The sequence below is a fragment of the Numenius arquata genome, chromosome 2, assembly GCF_964106895.1.
Source record: "Numenius arquata chromosome 2, bNumArq3.hap1.1, whole genome shotgun sequence".
NCBI classification, from domain to species: domain Eukaryota; kingdom Metazoa; phylum Chordata; class Aves; order Charadriiformes; family Scolopacidae; genus Numenius; species Numenius arquata.
In genome coordinates, this window is record NC_133577.1 from 16132589 (window position 1) to 16157788 (window position 25200).

Sequence of the window (25200 nt, forward strand, 5' to 3'; positions counted from 1 at the left end):
ATCCTTTATCCTTTGCAAATGTAAGACCTCTGCCAACATATGGTAGACACATAGTGAAAGTTGATTAAGAAAAAAAACAAAATGAAAAAAAAAAAATCTTCTTTCCCAGCATATTGTTTTATATAAATATCTGATACTTCCTGTGGGTATTGATCCAAGATTGTCAGTCCTGTCACTAGTTAAGAAAGTTGTATAAGGATTTCTTTTCTGGTGGTTATCTCATACAATGAAGACTGTTTCGATCAATGCCATTTTTCAAAGTCTAGCCCAGGGCACACCAAAATTGTCTGAAGTCATCTCCCTGCTCCCTGGCAAGCATAACCAGATCAGGGTTTTATCAGGTGGTCTTTAAGGGTAAACAGTTAAATAAGCTCTTGGTCTGATTATGATTTCACATTTCAGTTATCTGTTGCTCCAAAATAAATTGCTAAGTTGTTTTATGGTCCCAAATAAATTTCAGTCCTCTCTTTTCCCCTCACCTCCCCCTGACTTTACTTCCCCCCACTTTTAATTTCCTTGGTATACTAAGATTTTGGATGCCCTTATATCCAAAAGCACAGTACCTACAATTTCAGTCTTTAAGAGTTGTAGTTATAGTAAAATATATAATATAGCATACTGTATTGTAAAGCACAATATATCCTTTTTCCCCAGAGACTGAGGCTATTTTTTTGCGCTTGTATTTTGCGTTCTCCTTGTGGACTTTGAGTTAAGTAAAAATGACACTTTTTTCCTGGAAAACAATGTGTTTGTTACAGACTGTTTTAATGGTGTATACTGTCTTGCTAATTACATTGAAAAAAATGAATTCAACTCAGCAAATGCTTGCTGTCCCACGCAATATTTCTGAGCAGGCAAAGGAGCTGTGGAGGATATTTTACAAACAGATGTATTTGTCTCCTGAAGAATTATAATTCCTAAAATCTTGGGCAAGCTCAAAACAGAGTCTAGAGGTCTGTTTTGTTCTGCAAGTTCACAGAATATTACAGAATTACAGTGAAGCCTGTGTTGGAGATACTCTGGTCCAACCTTCTGTGGTGGAAGCTGGGCCCTGTATCAGGTTATTCAGGGACTTGTTAGGCCAGATCATGAATACTTTCAGTGAGAGAGAGAGAGATATTCCGCTGCTTCTCCAGCCAATCTGTTCCAGTGTTTATTTATTATTTTTTTTCCTCATGCTAAAGCATTTTTTCTGGTATCCAGACAGAATTTCCCTGAAACAACTTGTGCCTGTGTTACCTCTTGTCAGGTCGCCATGCGTCCTTGTGAAAGGAGTGCCCCCCTTTTCTCTGTAACCACCCTCTAGGCATTGGAAAACTGATTAGATTCCCTTTGCATATTCTCTTCTCCAGGTTGAAAAAACCCAGTCCCTTGAATTGTTCTTTGTATGCACGCAGCACAGCGCACTTTGGATTCTGTAGTGATTGACCTAGTGGGTGTCATTTGGGGCACTGAGACCTTTAAGTGTCCCCTACTTTTTGGTACCATTTGAAATGTGTAGCAGTACTGTTTGACTGTACCAGGCATGCTAGTCCTACTCCACTTCTCCAAGGTGTGGTTAAATTTTTGGATTACTAGTCGGTCAGTTCTATATTATAAAAAGATGTAGTTTGCAAGAAAAAGTATACAGACAAAAAGAGAACCAGCACAGATTGTTTCCTACAGTGTGCTTTTTCTCCTATCCTTTCTTACTCGCATCCCCCTTCTGAGCCATCTTGTCCATGTTTCACTTTTAGCATTAGCTTTTGTGGTCCTGATGATCCTGTGTATCAGAGAGAGCTGTTCTCTTTCAATGGCAATTTGCCCTTCTGTGGGGGCAGTGTAGTTCCTGAACAGTTCAAGATGGTTCTCAGGTTCTGCATTTGTGCTGAGAAATGGAGGGGGTATGTGTGTATGTGTATATGCACATGCACACCTTTTTTTTTTTTTTTTTTTTTTTTTCCCCGTTAGGTGGTTAACACTTTTTATCTGCTATAACCTATGTTGAGTGTCTTACAGTGCTATGATCTGCAAAATAGCTATCAGATCTCTCTGGATCTTTCATACCAGTTTGTATCTTCAAAAAGGTAGTAGATGATAGTGTCATTTCATAAAAGCTTCTTCCTTACAAAAATCTGTGGAGAAATTAGGTCAACACTGCTAGATTTTTAGTTCGAGATTATAGGGTACTGTAATAGAGAAGTGCAATTTACAAATAAGTAATTTCTTCTTCATGAACACCCATTTAAATCTACAGCTAGAAGCACAATAGCATATTGTATGTTGATGCAGGTGCCGATTTCTTAATTAGAAATTCTGTTATCCACACACCTGTTAACCAGGTAGTATTTAAACACATGTTTTAATGGTTAAAGAAGCAGCCAGCCAATGGATGTGTGTTTGGATAGGGAAAAGCATATCTGATGATCAGCACTCTGTCTAGATGATCTTAACAGCATGTCCTACCTCCTGGAATTTTTGGGTCAACAGTCCCTGTGTCAGCCATCAACATTTTGTGCAGACTGCTTTTAGTCTGTTACTGCCGTGTGGCACATGCATTAATTTCAGAAGAATACACACTTAGCACTGGAAGGACTTCTGAAAGAAAGGCATTTATTAGTATAGGTCTGAAACCGTTCTTGCTGTTTGTGTACTCCTATGTCTGTGGTTGTGCGCGTTTCTCCAAAGAAATAAAAGCTGGAAGCTTTCAGGGAGGGGTGACAGCTGTTTGGCCAAAAGTGTCCACTTCTGCAGTTGAAAAGACAACTTTTCTAATGTTAGCCATGCCCAGGGAAGCAACAAAAGAAGCACTATTTTCAGGTCTGATACTAGTTTTAGAGTTATGGACACCTGCCCAATAGATTGACAATTAATTCCCTGCAGTAAAACACTTCTCATAGGTCTCTAAGCATCTGTCAAACACATCCCATATTATTCCTGACTTGATTCCATTTAAACTGGTGAGTTGATGATTGTGAGCCTTCTTGTCCACTTCTAAGCCTTTTAACTATCCAGTAAGTAGCTAGCTGTGGCCCTGTGCAGGGTCTGAAGTCTGAAACATCTGCCTCCGTCTTTATTTACAGTTATGTGGCAAATGGTGTGATGGTAATTAAATAATCCTGGAAAACTGGTCACATCTTTCCTGCAGACATGTAGAGTGACTGTATTAATTTCTAAAAACTGTTGAATGTAGTAATAAACTAACTTATTTAGACAAACAACTGACAAATTGAGCAGGAGAATTTAAGAGTAATGCCTTTACTGATGGCAGTTTTGGGGTTTTTCTCTTGCAGCTAGTGAGAGAGTGTAAAGAGGTTCTGAAGGGTGGCCTGTTAATGAAGCAATATTACCAGTTTATGTTACGAGAGGTGTTAGATGACTTACAAAAGATTGATTGCAACATCGATTCTTTTGAAGAGGACCTGCATAAAATGTTAATGGTAAGCCTCAAAAGGAGAAAATATTTGGGAGTGCTAGTAAGTGTATTAATCTGAATACTGCTAATAGAAATCTATTGCACCTCTTGGATATAGGTCTTGCTAATTTTTTTGTTGTTTTGCTACTTTAACTAATTTTATTGTTTTAATGGACTTGTAAAAGTAACACAGTAGCCATTACCATTTTAGCAGTGATTTTAGCAATACTGATTTTTGTTTACCGGACTGTGGTACAGTATACTTGTAAATTGCCTGTATTTACAGTTAAATGTAAAAAATCTCATAAATAGAACTGTAAATTCCATACATTTAAAATAAACTTTGAATAACCTTTTCATGTCTTAGTCTCTTGATATTGCATTCATCCATTGATGATACCTTATTTTTAATGTGTATTCATTATTGCAATAAGTTAAACAAGTATTTTCAAGACAAACGACCTCTGAAAGATATTAAATGAAGTATTCTATAATAAATTCGGTTTAAATTACTGTTCCCTTGGATGTGAATGATTTTTATTCTTTGAGTTGTTTGAGTTTTGTCCTCACTATTCTGGGGGAAAAAAAAACCCCACGATACACCTCAATAGCTCATCATTAGTGTCTTATCAGCAGAGCTGTTGGTACCATCTCTTGTTGAGTATGCATGGGTTTTCCTATTACATGCTTTTCATTGCCTGTAGTGGTGAAAATACAATGTTTTATCTTAAGTTTCTTATGCTGCGTGCCTGCCTTCATCTCCATCTGAAATTTCTAGAAAATTCTAGCAGAAATGACCTGGCTAGATGAAAGGAAAATGGTTCATCTTGACCATTTTGAAATTCCTTACCTGTTGTTTTTTTTTTAGGTAGCTGTAATGTTTTTGTGCTTTGAGGCAAGAGCTAGAACTTTGGCAGCAGTTTTAATTGTGTAAGGATTTTGCTTTTTCTAGGTCTTGAAAGGGATGGTAACAAGACTGTGCAAATAGGAGTAAGTATATCAGACTTCAAAGAATCACAGTTTATGCCTATTCAGAGTCTCAGATTACTGTAGCTCCAGGAGCGGGGAAGAAAGATTGATGAATGGTCAAGATTGTCAAAAGATTGGGACAGCTGGGCAAAGAGAGCTGAAGAGATGATCTGGACTGACAACAGGGATAGGGAAAACTTGTAGGAAATGAGAAGGTTAAGACAGGGTTAATGAGAGGTGGGAGGTAGAACTTATTCTTTGTCTTTTTCTATGGAATCACAGAATCACAGAATCACCTAGGTTGGAAGGGACCCTTTAAGATCATCTAGTCCAACCAATGAAAAAAAAAACAAAAAACCACACACAACCCACACACACACCACCACACCACCCAACACTAATCCATATCCCCGAGCACCATGTCAGCTCCTCTCTTGAATACCTCCAGGGATGGTGCCTCAACCCCCTCCCTGGGCAGCCCATTCCAATGCCTGATAACCCTTTCAGTAAAGAAATATTTCCTAATATCTAACCTGAACTTCCCCTGGCGTAACTTGAGGCCATTACCCCTTGTCCTATCATCTGTAACTTGGGAGAAGAGACCGACCCCCGCCTCTCTACAGCCTCCTTTCAGGTAGTTGTAGAGAGCGATAAGGTCTCCCCTCAGTCTCCTCTTCCCCAGACTGAACAACCCCAGCTCCCTCAGCCTCTCCTCGTAAGACTTGTGCTCCAGACCCCTCACCGGCTGGAGTCCTTGTAGAGGCAGGCAAGGTAGCTAAGAATACTGGAAGAGGAGTTAGACTGAGAGTTAACAGAAAATAAAATAAAGTCAAGGATGGGGCTACAGCCTGATATAAGAACACAGTACCTACCTAACGCAGAGTAGGATTTTATGGTTTGCCATATCTACTGTGCTCTTGTGAGACCCCACTTCAAGTACTGTGTTCAGCTCTGGAGCCCTCAGCATAAGAAAGCCCATGGACCTGTTGGAATGAATCCAGAGGAAGGTCATGAAGATGGTCAGAGGACTGGAGCACCTCTCCTATGAAGACAGGCTGAGAAAGTTGGGGTTGTTCAGCCTGGAGAAGAGAAAGCTCTGGGGAGACCTTGTTAGGTGCCTTCCAGTACCTAAAGAGGGCCTACAGGAGAGATGGGGAGGGACCCTTCATCAGGGAGTGTAGCGGTAGGATGAAGGGTCATGGTTTTGTACTGAAAAAGGATAGGTTTAAATTAGATATTAGGAAGAAATTCTTTGCTGTGAGGGAGGAGAGACACTGGAACAGGTTTCCCAGGCAAGTTGTGGATGCCCCATCCCTGGAGGTGTTCAAGGCCAGGCTGGATGGGGCTTTGAGCAACCAGGTCTAGTGGGTTGTGTCCCTGCCCATGGCAGGGGGGTTGGAACTCCATGATCTTTAAGGTCCCTTCCAACCCAAACCATTCTATGATTCTATGATCTTGTTGTTATTACAGTGTGGTCCAAAAATACCTGAAAACAAGAGGAAGTGTCTTAACGTTCCTAAGGAGGGACATTAGTTGATGTTTTGGATTACTGAACTAAAACATTGTAAAATTGCAGCTAATTCTTGCATTCAGTATGAACCTGAAGGGCAGATGCTTGAAGAAGAATGAAATTGTAATATTTAATTACCTAGATTTTTATGTTGTTTTAAAACAATAATAATTAAATAAAGGTGAGAGATAAGACTTGATATAAATGAAAACAAGGTATAATGTAGAATCTGATATGGATAAATGCAGTGAACAGCCTTATCCAGGAGGATATGTTCAGATAAAACCTTTTGGAGTAATTCAGCTAATAAAAGATTTAGAAACCACTCAGTAGTTCAGCTTTAAAAACTCTGGTCACTGTGGGTATTCACTGATACAATGGTGAATAGCAGCACAGCAAGCAAGGTGGTAATACTGTCAACATTTTCAGAGAATGATTGTGAAGACATAGTATTTGACACTTGAGTAGCACTTTCTACTTCCCAAGCCACCTTTCTACTTCCCAGTGCACCTTTTGGGTGGAAACATGTAGCTCATTTTCAGTCATAGCAAACAAAAAACATTGTAGAAATATTTTCTACTAATTGTATAATATTGAGATTGGTTGTTGATTTGAGAAGTTATAGTCCTTAGTTATGTGTTGTATAAAAATTTGTGTTTAATTTATCTCTTTCCATGTACAGGTTTACTTTGATTATATGCGAAGCTGGATCCAAATGCTACAGCAGTTACCTCAAGCGTCTCATAGTTTAAAAAATCTGTTGGAAGAAGAATGGAATTTCACCAAAGAAATAACTCCTTATATAAGAGGAGGTGAAGCTCAAGCTGGAAAACTATTCTGGTAGGTTTTTTTTAATTACTCTGCTTATGGTGTTGACTTGTACCAGATCTGTCATTTGTCTCAGTGGCCAGTCTGGCCCAAATCATGACAGTATTCAAGTCAGCACTTGTTCACAGTTCCCAGATTGTGCTTCTTGAGGCCTCAGTAAGCAGTTGATAGTCTTTGTGAGTTTATCAATTATTACAGTGACTGTTGCTATAGGATGCAGTACGTGCAGGTTGCTCTTACTCTAGCTATAACAGGTATGACTGCTTCTATGGAAAGTCCCCGTTCCTGCTAGCCCTGTGCGTGTAGGGTAACTGAGGGCCCCCAAGATGCTGCTTGTTTCTGCAGGCGGACTTGGCAACACGGCTCTGTTGCGTTGGACAGAGTAGGAAGAAGTTTAAGGTGCCGTGCTACCCGAATAAGACTCTGAAGTTCCACCATTTCTGTTGCTACAGTGATATTGCAGGAATGCTGCTGAAATCTACAGGAATATTTTTAGATTCTGGACTACAAGACAGTTGTGATGAATTTTGGGCCAGTGCCGATGACAGTACTGCATCAGATGAAATCAGGTATTAAGCTCTTCAGCTTAATAATTAACACACTCATCTTTCTATACCCCTGACAGGCTGACAGGTGCATAGTGCTGCTTATTTCTTGGAATGAAAACTTCCTAAATGCAAGACTCCATAGACTTTATTGCTGATATTTCTGTATGCAGTAGTAATGAAACGTCATTTTGTTTGTTTGAAGACTAGTAACCTTTTTAGTTCAGGGTATGAGAGATTGTTTATGTAACATTCTTTAAATTAAATTTTTATATTCTTATCAAAAACGTGTCTGTGTAAGTTCAAATTATTTCACTCAGCTGCTTGTAAATATTTGTCTTTTCTATGCTCTTTCTGTTGATGTACATGTAAATAATTCCTATTCTCCGATAGCTATAAAAGTGCAATATGATTTATTAAAACATTGTCACTTCATTCTTACCAATGTTTCAGGAGGTCTGTTATAGAGACGAGCCGAGCACTCAAAGAACTCTTTCATGAAGCTAGAGAAAGGGCCTCCAAAGCTCTTGGTTTTGCTAAAATGCTGAGGAAGGTAAGTTAATAGTAGAGTTTCATCTTATTTATATACTTTAAAGAAACGTAGTCTGAAAGCATATTCTTTTGTTTTGTCACTACTTGTAGGACCTTGAAATAGCAGCAGAATTTGCATTGTCAGCCCCTGTGCGAGATCTTCTGAACGCTCTGAAAACAAAAGAGTATGTGAAGGTAAATTCAGTTTAGCAGCATGAAAGTAGAGTGGGGATGCTAAGCAAAATGTCAAAGGATATTTATTGACATACTTCCAGTTTTTTAATGTGGCATCTATATCTCAGCATTTGGGCGTTGGATTAGATGACCTTCAAAGGTCCTTTCCATCCCAAACAATTGTATGATTCTGTGATTTAAAATGTCATGTATTTAATATTGAATTGTGGCAGTCAGATTATTTCCTGTACCTGTGTTTGCATGAATGAGAATACTAGTCTGTGTTTTGGGAAATCAATGTCTAATTCCTCGTCTTCCCAAAGATTCTCATGGTGACTTAGGAAAAGCCATTTTGCTTCAATAATACTTACTCATTTCTGAGAGGGGAGTAATAACACTTAGTAGGGAGTGTTATGAAAAATAAATGTTTTAAAGTTTATGAGGTAAACAGATACATCAGTTGCATTTATGGTTGTGCACTTTATTCCTTAAAAATTTCTAGGTCGACAAGTCAATCAATTGCTTCAACAGATTAAATTTATTTGGATCTGCTGATCTTTTATGACCTTCCATACATTTAATATATGATTCCCATTTGGGAAATAATCTACTGATTTTTGCACGACAAAATTCTTGTTAGATTTATATAAATGATTGCTAAAAGTAGAAATTGGTTCAAGGGGAGATGAACAAGTTCATAGGAGAAAACATCATAAAGGATTGTTAAATACATGGATGAAACATCTGGCTCAGCAGGAGCCCTGGTTTGTGAATTGTTTAAGAGTGGGAGAATACTCAGGGAAATCAGTATATGTTTACTTTTAAAAAATATTCCCCAGGTATCCACTCTTGGCTGCTTTAAGACACAGTATTAAATTTGGTAGACCTTTTGTTAAAGATAGTATCATTGTTCTTATGTACATGTTTTGAAGAAAAAACTGAATCTTGAGTTTGAAAAAATCCGTGTAAGCACACAGGTTAAATTATCTAGATAGATTATTTGGATCTCAAGATTTATCCCTCTTTATGTGTTACCGCTCCCCATTTTTTCACCACTCAAAATGACACACATTTGTGATTAACACTTCATATATTGGCCCTCTACCGTCATGTAGGGAGTTTAAATTTGTAACGGCCTTTTCAGTTGGATGCTCATTGGTTTGGGGAAACTATTCTAGCTTTCAGTAACAACCATCTAGTTTTTCAATTACCTATAGATTATAATAGTTTTAACTATAAAATATGTCTACCTGATGGTGAAAATGTTGAGTGCAGTGTTTTGTCTTAGCTTGATGACATCAGACTCTGAAAAAAGAGAATTAAACTTCACTGTAGGTCAGTTACCTCGTGTCAAATCACAGTTATCAACTATTTTACTGTTTTCACAGTGTGATTCTGATGCCTGATTTTGTTAAAGTGTTGTTACTGATATGACAGATGTAAGGAGAAGTAGTTTTTAAGTAGTATAAGTAGTATTTTATTAAAAAAGAAACTCTTATTGGACTTAATCTCTCTTTCATGAAGCGTAAAAGAATAACTCATTTTTTAGCCATATTTGTGCTTAGTCTTATCTTTTGTAGCCATTGAGAAATGTTACATGGATTCTTGGAGACCCTGAAGGAATCTTTCTTCTTTTACTATTCCAGTCTTTAAAATGTGTGCTTCATAAGTCTTATATTAGTCTTGACTAATTTACTTTTTAAAATACACGTATATATATTTTATACATACTTATACACACATATAGAGTATATATGAGAAATCGGACTGTTTATAAGAGGATTTCTTTAAAAGAACATGTTGAAGGATCAATTGAAGGTGCAAGGAAAGATGTTACTGAAAGTTAGTGATCTAGTGGATTTCAAGACAAATAGTTTATTATAATGCATTTTGACTTTTAGTACAAGATAGCTGAATGTATTGTTTTAATATGTATATTGTACAGCTCTTTAAGATGGAAACTCTCCCTGTTGCTAAAATGAGATGACATGTATCTATTTTATCTTTTTTATGTATCATAGAAAACTGTGAGATTCACTCATTCGTTATATCTTTAATTTTTTTCTACAGGTACAAATCCCTGGACTTGAGAATTTACAAGTATTTGTACCAAATAGTATTGCAGGTGAAAAATCTGTGATTTTGCAGCTCCTCAATGCAGCTGCTGGAAAGGATTGCTCAAAGGATTCAGATGAGGTTGCGTATGAAGCCTACTTACTAATGACCAAACACAGTGATAAAACCCATGAACTGGATGACAGCTGGAGTTCATGGGAGGGCCAGCCAGTCAAAGTAGTGCCACAAGTAGAAACTGTTGATACACTGCGAACCATGCAGGTGGGGTTTGGGTTTGTTTTTTTCCCGTTAATGTGTTCTCCGCACTTCTATGAATTCTTACCCTTTCAGATTAACCACAGTAATTTAAGTGAGGAATGTGTCCTTTCGTAGGTAATAAAAAGTTAAATTCAAGGATAGGATTGATTCTTACTTGTATTAAAGCAAGTATTAAATTAAATGGATTTGTTAGAAGGATTAATCTCTACAATGTGCAGTTTTCAGGATTGGATTTTTATAATACAGAGATACTTTCAATATCTAGCTGAGTGTTCAGTATCAGAAGTGTTGCTAGGACTTGAAAACTCTGCATTTTATTGAGAAGTCACCAGTCTCCAAGAACGTGTGGTGGTTGTGTGCTTTCCACACACTGAGGCATGAAACCAGTTACTTTCGATCTTGGACAAATTGTGGCATTTTAAAATTAAATTTCTGTGGAAGCTACTGGACATTCAGCAGTTCTGCAGGGAGAAATCTTTCCAGTCATACTTTCCTTCATCCCAAGCCAACAGGGTTCCCTGCCAGCAGTTCTGCTACGCTCTGGCAGCTGAGCCAGCTGCAGCTCCTCCTCTTCTCATATCTTTATGTTAAGCTAAGTGAATTTTCCTTTTGGTATGTCATGCAGTTCCTTGGATCCCAACCATAAATGGGCTCTACTGTCCACAGGGTGACTTTCCATGTCACTGTGCCTGGCCTCTAGCATTCAGAGGGCTGTAGCAATTACAGGCAGTTGAAAAAGTCACTCCTGTACATATCGCTGTTTTTAACATGCAAGCGTGTTACTTCTTGTTTGTCTGTTGTCCAGACTGAACAATAAAAAAAATAGCCTTTGATTAAGTGCCTAGAATTTCATTGGACTTCTATCAAAGTTAGCATTTCATTCAGAAAATGAAAACAGTAAAAGATGGAATTTGGTTTGCAAATGGTGTTCTATCTGACATATATAAGTGCACATAAAACACTGTGTGTTTGTGTTTTTATGTGTATTTGTATAACACCATTTATTAATTTTGTAAAATCCAATATTGAAAGATTAGGAAGTAAAAAGTCCTTCAGAAAGATTGTGTCCTGTGTTTTTAAAAAAGGTGTTTTGATTGCAAACTAGAGAAAATGTAAGGTGTTATTTAAAAAACAATCATAAAAGAGAAGAATCCCATCAACATTTAAAGAATTTTGAGCATGAAAATAATCTTTGGGGATGAGGTATTGAAAATCTAGATGAGTAACTTGTTGCAGATTCGTTGTCTGTAGTTTGAAATCAACAGAGCTTAAGTATGTGACTCATAGCGCCACAGCAAAGGCAACACCATCTGTGACTCGGTACTTTTATAGACTTCTTCAATATCAGAGCTCTGGTTTCCAAAACATATTCTTACATTTTAATAATTTTCAAAATTTGAGCAAATACTGCGTGGTAAATCTGTGGTTTTCCCTGTTCAATAGTAGGTTTTGTCCTGAGGTCAATTACATTACTTGGATAAAATCTGCTTATTTATGGGGTGGTTGTTACCTCCATCTGCTTTGAAAAAATACAGTTGTTTTGCTTAGGTGCTGCCTTTCTGTGTATAACTACTCTGAAGATAATTTTAATACAGTGTTTCTCAAACCTTTCCATAAATGAATCGGAGTATATTTGCCTTGAAAACTTGCTGTGGCATTTGCCCTAATGGAGCTCTGCTCATAACATGAGAGTTTATCAAGTTCGGTTACCAGCATGAAGATTTTCAGCGTGAATTAAAGATTTTCATGAATAGCGACAACAGAGGTCTTTCATATTTTAGAATTTAAAAAAGAGAAACAGTTGGTATTTGCTGTTATGGGATGTGTTTTTATAGAGAGGGTTTTGTTAATAAGAACTATTGGTATTTTGTATTCCTAGGTTGATAACCTTCTCCTTGTAGTCATTCAATCTGCCCACCTTGTGAGTCAGAGGAAAGCTTTTCAGCAGTCTATTGAAGGGCTCATATCTCTGCACCAGGAACAGACATCCAGCCAACCGATCATCGCCAAAGCTTTACAACAGCTAAAGGTTAAGCAGTTTTCAAGATTATCTCAGTCAAAATTGATTATGCTTTGCTCACTGATAAGTACAACTGTGTAAGGAGACTTGATTGCAATGCTAATGACATATTCTGCAATTGTAGTTTATGGAACCTCTATGGACTTTACTTTCAGTACAATTTTAATTTTGTTTTTGCAAAGGATTTGAGAGTGTATTTTTGAGCAATATTGGCGTAATCATTTTTACCCTGGGTAAGTGGGAAAGAAGTCTGTAATGCAATAGAAATATTAATAGCAACAGAATAAATACATCTTTGTATGAGAGCAGTATTGAATTGAAAGAAATTGTTTGATTTCATAAAAATAAATTCTATCAAAATCCATGATCTGCAAGAAACAGCTGTTTTTTTCCCATGTTTGGAGGAGATGGCTACTTTGTGATATAAAAAGGTCTCTTTTTTTTGTGTGTGTTTAATGTATTGTTTGGTGTGGTTTTTTGTTTTGCTGTTCTTTTGTTGGATGAGGATTTTCTTCGGTGGGTTTTTTGTTTGTTTGTTTGTTTTGGAGGACCCGAAAAAGCAAAGATTTGATAGGTTGAAGTAGCAATATCAGGTCCCTACATTTTCCTTCTGAGTTGAATAGAAGCTGTGCCTACATACCAGGGTGAAAATACAGCCAAATACTTGGTCACATTAAGAGATAGGAAAATTCATTTTCTCTATTCTTGTCTGTCTGATTTTGGTTGGGTGTTTTTGTATGGGTAGGTTTTTTGGTTTTGTTTTTTTTCCCTTTGCTGTCTTTGTTTTTAAAGTTAATCTCACTTAAGCAAACAAACTTAATTCTAATACTTCAGTTAATTGTAAGACTTGCTTAGCGTAACTACTGCAGAGTGTTTGTTTTTCCAAGACTGAATGAATTGTAATGACATTAAAATACATTTCCTTTTAAAATAATGTAATTTTTTAGATTCATTTTTGCCTTAGTCTTGTCAACTGTAGAATATAAATAATAACTTGGTGCCCCCCATCCCTTTTTGTTGTTGTTGCTCAGAGTGATGCGTTACAGCTATGCAATAAGATAAGCAGTGCCATTGACAGAGTTGATCACATGTTCACATCTGAGTTCGATGCTGAAGTGGATGAATCTGAGTCTGCCACGTTGCAGCAATACTACCGGGAAGCCATGATTCAGGGTTATAATTTTGGTTTTGAGGTAAGGAAACAAAAACTTCATGACACATTCGTTTTGTAATTTTGGTAAGAACCAATTGAAATGTCTGGGTTTGCGTTAGTGCAAGTAAGGTAACTGTAACTCCAGAAATCTTATGCCACAGAAATCTTATGTGAAAATGATTGAAAAATAACAGATCTATTAAATTCAGACTCTAATTAGCAATGCCTGGAACTCTAAAAAGCTTTAAGACTTTGATGAATTCAGGTGTAGTCTCATAGGCTCTGCTACTTGGCAGCATTTTAGATGAGATCCGAAATACCCTTTGATACTGACTGTCATTGTGTAACTGGGCTTCTCACAGTTTTTCAGCCTAGAATAGCCTAATACTGTAATACGAGCCATTCTTTCAGAGTGTGTGGTAGTTCTTTGATGCAGTGAATGTAGCCTTTGAGTTCCTTCCTTAGAGTGCTGATGAAGAAATGTCATGTTTGGATGCTTTTAGTATACTGTTTCGCTACTTGATTTCTGAGACCTATAATTTGTTTTAAGATTGTATCACATCCTAACTTAACTTCTAAGGATAGTCTTTTAAAAATCAGCTGGTGTTTCTGTTTTATTTTTAAAATGTACATACGTAACTCCTTTATCCCCTAGTATTACGTACAATATAACTAAAAGTAAACACTACTTCACAGTTTAATCTCTGATTACAGAACTGAGCATTTATGTAGGATGGTTCTTCAACGTTACACTGTTACACAGTCATAAATGTTACATTGTTAAACACCAGCACATGCCCTATACATGCAAGAATCCAATGTGTTTCAAGTGCTGCCTCTCGCTAAAACATATTTTGTATCATATGCTTTTTCATGATTTTTTTCTATAAATATACAACTGCTCGCATAAAATAATTTTGTCTAAGAATAGGATGTGACTGTTACCATACTGTAGAGTTTTGTTAGTCTGCTGATACTCCAGTGGATGTTGCAAATGGTATTTTTGTTCTTCTTCCTAATATGTGAAAAGTAATCTTTAGTTTCTTACAGTACCATAAAGAAGTTGTTCGTCTGATGTCTGGAGAATTCAGGCAGAAAATTGGAGACAAGTATATCAGCTTTGCCAGAAAATGGATGAATTATGTGCTAACAAAATGTGAGAGTGGCCGAGGCACTCGACCCAGGTAACAGCCAACTTGTTACTGCCATAGTAGTTTGTGTTTAAATACCATGCAGGACTTTTCACGCTGTCAATAACACCTTATTGTTTAGAAGTAGTTCTTCTGAACTATTGACGCTTCTGACTCTTAAATTTTGAAAGGAATTTGAATAGTAAAGGCATAAAGCCAAATAACACTCCAACTGCTTAGAAGATTTTGTGGAACACTTTGCCTCATGTTAGCTGAGAGAAAATGGGAAGAAAAAGTGGAGATTGTTGGACCCAGACAATTAAAAGACTTTAGATAAGGGTCATTAGGTTGGAACAAAAGTGCTGTGTGATCAGGAGTCAATAAAGATTGCAGAATATGCAACACTTATTCCCTCAGTATTCTACAGAGAAAGCAGTATTCTTTTGTGCTAGTTGCAGAAATGATGTATGTATTGAAGCTTTAGCCCCCTGTAGAAGTCCTTTGATTAGTCCTTTCTGAAGGCATCTAAAGTATGGCCACAGATAAGAACGAACTGTTTCCACTCTAGTTAAAATTCTTCAGTTTTATGATCACAGTAACGGATACATTTGTGGATGATTTTTGCCGTAGTCTGAAGTACTTTCTGTCTGTTGACAGAAGTGTTGTGCCCAGTGATGTCTCAAATTGTATGTACAGTCGGTGCTATGAAACTACTGCTGAGCACTATTGGAAAAAGTTAACAAGTTACATCACTTTAAGGATGTAAACAGAGGAATCGGGAAACTGGCCCAAGCAGAAGGATACCATTACTTCACTTATTTAGGTGGCTTTGCAGCATTTTGCAGTTGGTATATTAGAAATTAAATAGAATTCCTTTGCATTAAAATAGGTGCCTAATACTGGTCTGCGCTAGCAGATTACACATCTGTGGCAGTTCTGTTTCCTTAAAGTATAGGGCTGATCAGTCTGTCCTGGAGGCGGTTTGTTCTGCTTGCTGGAAGAAGAGGAGGAAAGAGTGGGTTAGCTTGGTGTGCTAATCTTAAAAAAGAAGGAAATAAAAAAAAAAAAAAACACCACAAAACCAACCCCAAAACAAATTAAAAGGCCTTTTTAAGTAGGTTAGCAGCAGAAGGAGGACTTTAGGTGACAGTGGTCCGTTCCCTGATGAGATTGGTCACCTTGCAAATAGGGACGAAAATAAAGCAGAGACATTTAATGCTGCCTTTGCCTCTGTCTTTAACACGAATGATGGGCCTTGGGACCCCTAGAGTCCTGGGTTGGAGGACCACAACTGTGGGAGTGATAAGCTCCTGGTTGACTTTCAACTTGTACAAGATTTGTTGTTCAATGCACACAAGTCTATGGGGCTGATGGAATTCATTCCAAGGTACTGAAGAAGTTACTGCAAGGCCTCTCTCAGTTATTTATCAACTGTCTTGGGAATCTGGAGAGGTTGCTCTTGACTGGAAGCTAGCAAATGTTATTCCAATTTTCAAGAAGGGCAAGAAAGAAGACCCTGGTAATTATAGGCCTCTCAGTCTCAGTTCAGTTCCTGGAAAAATTATGGAGAAGATTATTCTGGGAGTTATTGAAAAACACTTCAGAGACGATGTAGTCATCAGTCAAAGTTAACATGGGTTCATGGAGGGCAAGCTATGCCTTACTAACTGAATATCCTTTTAGACAAGGTTACCCTCCTAGTGGACAAAGAGAATGCAGCGAATGTGGTTTGGTTTTGTTGTTTTTTAATTATTATTTCAGCAAAGCTTTAGATACTATCTCTCCGAATATCCTTCTGGACAAATTGTCCAGCACACAGCTAGACTGGCACAATATGATGGGTGAACGATTGGCTGAAGAGTTGGGGTCAAAGACTTGGAGTAAATGGGGTAATAACTGGGTGGCAGCTAGTCACTAGGGTGTTCCTCAGGGCTCAGTTGTAGGGCCAGTTCTCTTCAGTGTTTTTATTAATGATCTGGACGCAGGAATTAAGTACCTACTAAGTGAGTTTGCCAACAATACCAAATTAGGAGGAGCCGTTGATTTCCTCAAGGGTAGAGAGGTTTCAGAGATATCTTGATAGATTATGAGTGCTGGGCAGTCACCAACCTTATGAAATTTAACAAGAACAAATGCCAGATTTTGCACCTGGGGTTGTATAATCCTGGATATACATATAGGTTGGGGGCCAAGAGGTTGGAGTGCAGCCCTGCAGAAAGGAATCTCAGGGTTCTGGTTGATGCTAAGCTCTGTGTGAGTTAACTTTCAGGTTGCCCTGTGTAGAGTTAGGACTTGGACTCCAATGATCCTTGTGGGTCTCTTCCAACTCAGGATATCCTATGTTTGCGCTTGCATTTTGTAGGTTGCAGCTCCCAATTCTAGTAGGTCTAAAAGGAGCCAGTGGGGCCAGAGCAGGTGGCTGAAGACACAACTCTCTCTGGCCAAGTTAGTTACTTGTTTACTTTACCAATCTAGGTAAAGATTGAAATCAGTGATGCCCCGTTGCTGCTGATCAGATAGTCATGTAATCATTAGTACTCTTTTCATCTTGTTTCAGAAAGAAGCATTTAGGCATGGGACATAGTAGTTTGGCTTGTTGCCAACATATTATGAGTGAATTGATGATCCTGTTCTTGAAAATAGCACGGAGAAGAGTTGAGATGTACAGCATGGCCTGCTCTCTTTATTTCAGTGTCCTTGCTAAAATCAGACTTTTTCCAAATATAACTGGGCAAATATTAATGCAAGCTAAATATATTACCTCTTATGTATTAATCAATTTTCTTACAAAGATTTTGTCATATTTTCCAGAGGAAAAATAAGTAACTGTCATTTACTGTTCTTGGATGTTGTTGAAACTCTTAATGATGACTTTAGCTGAAGAGCAATTAATTTTCTGTCTTGTCTTTTTCTTTGAGATAGGTGGGCAACTCAAGGTTTTGATTTTCTTCAAGCCATTGAGCCGGCATTTATTTCAGCTCTCCCAGAAGATGACTTCTTGGTATGGAATAAGTTATTCTGCCTGTTGTTTATTTCTAAATACATGTGAAGCTATCAGTACGTGTTACCAGGGATATTTTTTATACAGTTATGTCTGAATACAGGTGCAGTTCTGAAACAATTGCTGTTGTATGTAACTGAGGATGTTGATATCTTTTCAGTTTGTAAGATTCTGAATAGAGTATGCTTGTGACCATTGGCATTAATGTTTTCAGATTGATAACAAGTTGCTGGTACTGCCTTGGGAGGCTATCTCCCTTTGTCTCTTGGGAAATTTGACAGCAGCTTTTCTGCAGAGTTACAATTTATAGTTGTCATATTAAATTTCTCAAGATAAGCTTCTGGGGTTTGCTTAGCATCCACAGTTTATTTATGGGTATGAATACAAAATCACAATTGTTTAAAGGCATTTATTCAAATTGTGCCAATGTGAAACAGACTTTAAAGCACCTTTCTTTTGTTTTTACTATGTAAAAAATAGTGGACTAAAACTAGCTTTTTTATGTGCTCTGCCTTTCCCAATTTCCTATGGAAATAAAACTCTGAGAATTTATTTCCCCGATCTTGGTACAGTACTACAGAGAAGTGAAAGCCCAGTTGCCACAAAATAGCAGAATGTGAGTGTCAGCACCTCTGATTTTTATTAATTTCAAGATGTGTTATGAAATGCCAACCACGTTAATCTTGCTTAATACAGAAACTACATAGTTTAGTCTTTTTTCACGTGTGTTTTGTATCAAGAGCTCTCAAGTAAGTTCTGTTTTAATGCTATGCATGTGTTGTTGGAAAAGGCTTGTCTGCCTAAATGACAGTTAGGCTGTATTTGAAATACATTAATACTGTAGCTTTAGGAAGTAGCCCCTCAGCTTTACTTACTTGCTTTGAGACAGTTTCTAAAACACCTGGTATTTTGAAGAGTGATACTGGTATATTTTAGTGGTACTGTCTAAGTAGAGATCCCTTCAGTATTTAGAAGGGAATCTTCTAAGGAGGAAAGAAGCTCAGAAGATCTAATGTGGCCTTTGACTTTATAAACTGGTAATTTCTTCCAAAAATGGATTTGATAACCTTATTATGACCTTGAAGGACAGTTAAAAAGCAATCATGCATGAGTTTGTTTCTGTTGACTGATAACTATCTAAGGTATCGTGGCACTTCTTCAAATAGAATGTTTTTATGACAGAGGTTTCACATGTACAGAGAAGAGAATTTGGAGCCAGTGTTATTTAAGATGGAGTGAAATCAGACTCTGAACAAGTGAGAGAGAAAGGGGGGAAACCAAAAGCTTAACTGCATTTCTGAACTACTGCTTTTTTAAACTGGATTTCAGTTTTGGAGAGCATCACGTGAAACCACTTTGATTAATCTGACTCCTGTATAACACAGGTCACAGCATTTTACGTAGAAATACATTATGTCAGTCCTAATCTCTTATTTAAATAATAGCTGATGTCACAGAATAAGGGCAGTCTAGATCTAAAGCTGAGGTTCTAGTTCAGTCTGCGTTGATAAAATATGCCAATCACAGATTAAACACTTTTTTCTCCTTTTCTTTTCTTTTTTTAAATTTTTGTTGTTCATCTAGCTTCAATTTCCTGGTATTTACTAAGGTTCTGAATTTCTGGAGTAAATCTTGGTAGTCTGAATGACTGGTATATAGAAGTGGCCTTCATAGCAACTGTACTGAAGAACGTAATTTTAATTCTTTATTGTGAAGACATATTTTATCCCTGGTATTCTGACAAGTAAATTGAACCTGAGGAAGATTTAATAACTTGTCCAAGGTTACATACACAGTGAACAGTACACCCAGTAATTAGGCTCAGATTGCCTCAGCCCCTGTTCAGTGCTTTAACTATTAAGGGGTCTTTCATGAAGGTTTTGCTAACTTGATGGGTAGAGAAGGAAAGTGGATTTATATTTTTTTTAATATGCAATGCTTCCTATTTCTGTTTTACAGACTTTAGTCTTGTGATTCAGGCTGTCATACTCTCACCTGTTTTCTTTGGGTTTTTCTTCTTAGGGTGGGAAGAAGGAGGGCAGAAGAGATTGCAAGCTTAATTTTTAATTTTATTAACAATGGGTATTTTTAAGTTCCTCTAGATTTATATTACAAAACATTCTTTACGATTATCATGTTCAATTCTTACGGTTACATAATTTTGACAGGGTGAAAGGCAAGACAAGACTAAGATATCTAGTTTAAAAAAAAAGTCAGAAGTCTAATGTGGATCCAGAAGTTTAATATAGTTGATAGAGTGTAGGGGTGCTTACTTGACAGATTAAAAACTTAACCAGTGTAATTTTTATTACTGTGAGCGTTACCATATGACTGTCAGCTCTCTTGTAACATAAAACGTCACAACTTCTTCTGTTTGTCTGTTCTAGAGTTTACAAGCTCTGATGAATGAGTGCATTGGCCATGTTATTGGAAAACCTCACAGTCCTGTTACAGGTTTGTACCTTGGTAAGGCAGAAGTTACTGGCATTTGTTCTGGAGCTTTGCTGCTATTGTTACAGAATTTTGATTGTAAAGTAATTTTAAAATGCTAGAAATACCAATAAAAGTATTTTTAAGCTTTTCATGGTTGTGGATGTGAAACCATTATTGCCTGACAAAGTGACATGATGGTTTTACTCAAAAAATATAAAAGCTTTACAGATGCTTTCCTCTGATTTTTGTCCTTGAATCCTTGTGAAGTCTTGCAGATCTTCTGAAAAAGATTGTGATTTTTCTTTTTAAAGGTTGGGTAAAGAAGTGATTATAACTTTAAGGAGGCAGTTGCAGTTCCTTCTCCTTCTCATTGTGGCACTGCAGATATTTAAACTTCTGACAATATTGAGGTACAGAGGAGTTACATGTGGGACCTTGATGATAGAGCTGTTGGAAATGGTTCTCCAATGTCACAAAATTTGTGACACTGTAAAGAATGTCTTTGGCATTAAAGTGAAATCAACATATTTCATTGTTTATCTTGAGAACAAGGATATTTCCTCAGCTGTGTTTCCCTTCTCTGTATCTCTTCCTCTGCACTCTTTCTCTCTTCCTCCTCACAAGTCCATTGACTGGCGAGACTTTCAAAATACCACGCCTTCTTTTCTTTCTCCTGATAGCCACTTCTGGGCAGGGTTGATGCAGAAGACATGAAGGGAAGGTAGTTTGGCTCAAGCAAGAGGAGGTTTTTCAGTATTTCAGGAAAGTTTCAGTTTTTATGTAATTTTGATGAGAAAAATCTTATAGCTGAGAAACCTTTCACAATGAAAGTCAGTCCAATCCTTTGGAAAGAAGCATAGTCTAAAATAAATTTTAGCTTAATTCTGTACTGTGATGTAAAACCGGTATGTTCACTTTTGATATGTCATTCAGAGGAAGGCCCACTTTAGGTAAATCACTAGCATGATGATCCCAAAGCACTGAATCTCTTACAAACGCTATTGCAGACACAGCAGATCACACAAACTAAACTGCCTGACACCTTTTGGCTCAGAGGCTTGGGGAAGGGGTGACACAGACGGGTGGCACAGGCTTGGAACAGCAGGCTGAAACTTTAATATGTGTGAAATAAACATAACTAAACATGAACTATCCTGGCTGCAGGTATTGCAGGTACCCCTTTCTGTCTCATGGTCAGGAGAAAAATAAGAATTCCTAGTTCCATTTGCATACCATGTTGAGGGACTTAAACCCACTGTGATCTTTACCCCTTTTCCCAAAGCTGAGGGTCCAGCTGTGTTCATGCTCCTGCCTGTAGGCATATGGCTGGGGGTGTCCCAGTGTTTTATCCTGTCTCTTTGCTTTGTGAAACAGCCTGTGTCCATCCAAGTGGGTTAGGTTCTGTCTTCTGAGTCTTGTGCTAGTGTCCTTGTGAATTATAACAAGACAACCAACGCCTGACCCTGGCCTCCCTTACTTGTCCTGGTACTGCAAACAAGGCAGAATCTGCCAGTGACCTGAGTGAGTACTGGCTCATGTTTTGATGGATGATCAGGTATCTTGCAATGTGACTGCCACAATATTTTCCTGGATAGTTCAGGAGGGGTTGAGGGAAAGGAAGGCTGCAGACTGCTCTTACGGGCACTGAATGAGCTAGGCATGAGGACAGTGATGACTCATTTAGGTTTGATCCTGTCCCTTTCTACCACTCCCTTGGGCAGACTGTCCAGGGCGGGGGGATTAGTATGGGTAAAACGGTCAAATGTGATTTTTTTTTTTTTTTTTCCTCAGCTCATTTTGCTTTTTATTATTGTCTGAGAAAACTAATTCTGATGCAAAAGGAACATTATAACACTGTTTATTTTTTGATTATTATTTTTTTGTTAATATTTATTTTGCGATAACAAATCATCTTTAATCTGTGAAGTTGAAATAATGAAGGTGTAGTTTTAGTGAAGTAAGTATACATCTTCTAATTGCTAGTTTTTAATTATCTGGAGAAGTTTCATTATTTTACAGTTAAGTTACATGATATAATAATATGAATAATACTGATACATGCAATTGATTTATTTAAAATTTGAATAATTTGGATTTTTCTTAAAGGACCAGAAAATATGTTCCAGTTCACACTTAACTGTAAAATAGAAATTGGTTTTAATTTTGTGTCTTGTAGTGGCCCTAATAGAAGTTTTTCTGTCATCTGAGTAAATGTGCTACCTTTTTTATGTTTGCAGCTATTCATCGAAACAGTCCCCGTCCTGTAAAAGTACCTCGGTGCCATAGTGATCCACCAAATCCTCATCTTATCATCCCCACGCCTGAAGGCTTCAGGTATTTAGCATTAGTACAGAGTTCTAAACTGGTTTATCCTCTCTTGGTAATGTTGACTGGCAGTAAGTGGAACATCTTTTCTTTCCTGTAGAGGGCAAAGCAGGTAGAAAAAACTGTCATGTTAGTCATCCGAATTTTATCAACGTGCTTTTAAGGACAATAATGTTTCTTTTTCTCTCCCCTTCCCCCCTCCCCCCCTTTATTTTACAGTTTTTATTGGTGCATGCTTTCTCACTTTGAAGTCATTCTTATCCCCTTTGCCTTTCCTGAAAACAATGTTCCAATGTAACAAGCTTTAATTCAGTGAAAGCTGTTCATTCCAAGACTTTTATTTCCTTCCCCACTTTGAATGTCTGTGTACACCCTTGTGATGCTTTCTGTAGTTTAGCATAGATAAGACTTAAAAATGTAGCATTCTGGAATATGGTGGCATTTCTGCGTCATTACCAAGCTGCTGCGAAGAAGCTTAAAGCAAAGGATGATTTTGTTTCCGTTTCAAAGTGGTAACATGAGAATTAATGTAAAAATAGCTTTTTAATATTTCAAAATAAACTTTGCCATGCATATTTTTTACACAGAGGACCTTATTTTTCAAGAAGATCAGCACAGTGCCAAACTCTACCCTTGAATTTTTTCTTGAAAGTTGCTTATCTATTGGCAGAAACTAGTACTGCTCTAAAGATTTGGAGATTTTTATTTTGAAGATTATTATGATTATTATATGTATTGACATCCTCTTAGTCTTTGAAGACCCAGACTTATTCCACATAAAAATCTTTATCAGGCTTCATTATGCACATTTCAAAATTTAATTTTTAAAATAAACTTTCGACTCCATACATTTTTATTTTTTTTTTAACTGTTTCCTGAAGTTTTTCTTCTTGCCACAGCACACGGAGTGTCCCTTGTGATGCACGGAACCATTGCAGCGTTGCTGTCAGTCGCCCCGCTCTCGTCGGTAGCGACTCAGCTCAACCCAAAGCTGTCAGCAGTGCAAATGACACCAGGTAGCTCCGCTCCATGACGTAGCAGCCTCATTCTACTTATGTCACCCATATAACTATTTCCACATACTTACATCCTAGTAGATCATTTGCACCGTGCTTTTCCGTCCCATCATGTCTTCCACTGGCTCCTTCATCCATGTTTGACTTAAGCAAAATCTTACATCTTGGAAATAGATAAGACTACTTTCAGAGTTAAAATGTCTGAACATTACCGTATTAAAAGCATGCGGTTCTGACCTAGATTACAAATTTGCTCAGTAAAAATGTCCATGAAATTAACATACGCCAGTCAGTTCATCAGTATAACTTTACTAAATAATTAGTATTGATAACTAACACTTTGCACTAAGATGACTGTAACATGCAAATAAGCCCAAGGAGATATATATATGTAAGTATATTTCATGTTAACTAACAGTTTTGGTATTGTTATTATCTGCCATAAATGTTTTGAAATACTATGTAGTGGCAAACACAGCATTAAATGCCTAAGATTTTAGGAGGGTTTTTTTATTTATTGCTACACCTTTGGCTTCTTAGGATTCTGCAGAATAAACTTAATACAAAAAAAAGCATTCCCATTCCAGGATATGTAACAGAAACGACTTCTGTATCGTCTGTTTGCAGAGGTCATGAGTGAATTTTTTGGCAGACCTATGTCAGTATCTTTCTTGCTTTTTGGCCTCTGATTTGGCTGTTGCATTTCAGACTGTTGGTGTTCCTTCTTCCCATACCTCAGTCAGACCATTGACATGTCTCCCAAGTTCTCTAAATTTACTCTTTTTTTTAAATTTTTTTTTTCCTCTGCACCTCACTGTCAAAATTCTACTATTCATGCAATGATGTTATCTTAGGGTTTATAGAGAGCTTTTTGGATTCTTATTTATCTTGCAGACTACCAAAAACTCTCCTGTACAAGAAAGAGATTGGTATAAATGGAGCACGTGATCTGACTGTATCACACAGCTGTAGAGAAAAGGAAGAACAGGTAGTGAAGGAATAACAGGTAGATGGTGAGCAGTGTGAGCTTAGATATGACTTGATTATGAATTATTTATTTTTTAATAAATAATTAGCAGTTGCTAGCCAGCAAACCATCATGGTTTGTAGATTTCTTACCAGATGCACAGCAGAAGCATGTGCTAAGGTGTTAAGAGGGAAATTAATTGCCACTGCTTATATAAACTTTTTACTGCAAGTCTTTTCAGTTTATTTTTATGATAAGATGTGAACTGCGCTCTACAGTAGCCTCTAGACGCACAGCTTGTGAGTCTCGGCCCTTTTTTTTTTTGTTGAAAATAGGTCCTGAATTTTTGTCATTCAAACTACATGTATTTATTGTGTATCCCTCATGCCTCTGTTTTAAGCCCCCTGTTGAAAAAGACAGGGTAGGCAGTATTCAGTAGCACTATGCACTTGAAAAGCCCTTTTCAAATAAGTAACATTCTAGAGAATTGTCACTCAGAGGTTCTGGCAGCTGTATAAGCTGACAAGGTGAGGGTTAATTAGTAGTTACGATTTTGAAAATGCAGAACTTGTTTATTTGATAATTAGTCTTTATGTGACATACAAAGCGGATTTTTTTTTTTAGAATGCATACAGCATTTTGAGCCAAGGCATATCTTTGAAGCTAGTTAATTTTTCAAGAGAGAGATAGGAGGCTAGTTTTCAATACTTGTAGGCTTTGTTGTGATTTTATACCACTCAATGCAACTGCCAGGTTTATAATGTGACACACTTGACTACAGTGGTGTATTCTTTTAATGTTTTCTGCATATGTGTTCTACACAAATATTGACCAAAATGTGAAGGTTGGCATTTTGACAGTTTCTTCTAG

General features: G+C 37.3%; 1 protein-coding gene across 1 annotated transcript in view; it reads left to right on the forward strand.

The window, feature by feature from the left end:
- MAP3K4 (mitogen-activated protein kinase kinase kinase 4) overlaps positions 1-25200 on the forward strand; it is a 70595-nt gene that overhangs the window by 26457 nt on the left and 18938 nt on the right. Inside the window, exons 5-17 of the mRNA XM_074164758.1 lie at positions 3273-3419; positions 6556-6713; positions 7154-7270; positions 7700-7799; positions 7889-7972; positions 10022-10288; positions 12165-12314; positions 13337-13498; positions 14509-14642; positions 17511-17589; positions 19977-20055; positions 22260-22356; positions 23247-23363. Of these exons, the coding sequence (XP_074020859.1) occupies positions 3273-3419; positions 6556-6713; positions 7154-7270; positions 7700-7799; positions 7889-7972; positions 10022-10288; positions 12165-12314; positions 13337-13498; positions 14509-14642; positions 17511-17589; positions 19977-20055; positions 22260-22356; positions 23247-23363 (1691 nt within the window). The remainder of the gene's footprint in view (positions 1-3272; positions 3420-6555; positions 6714-7153; positions 7271-7699; positions 7800-7888; positions 7973-10021; positions 10289-12164; positions 12315-13336; positions 13499-14508; positions 14643-17510; positions 17590-19976; positions 20056-22259; positions 22357-23246; positions 23364-25200) is intronic.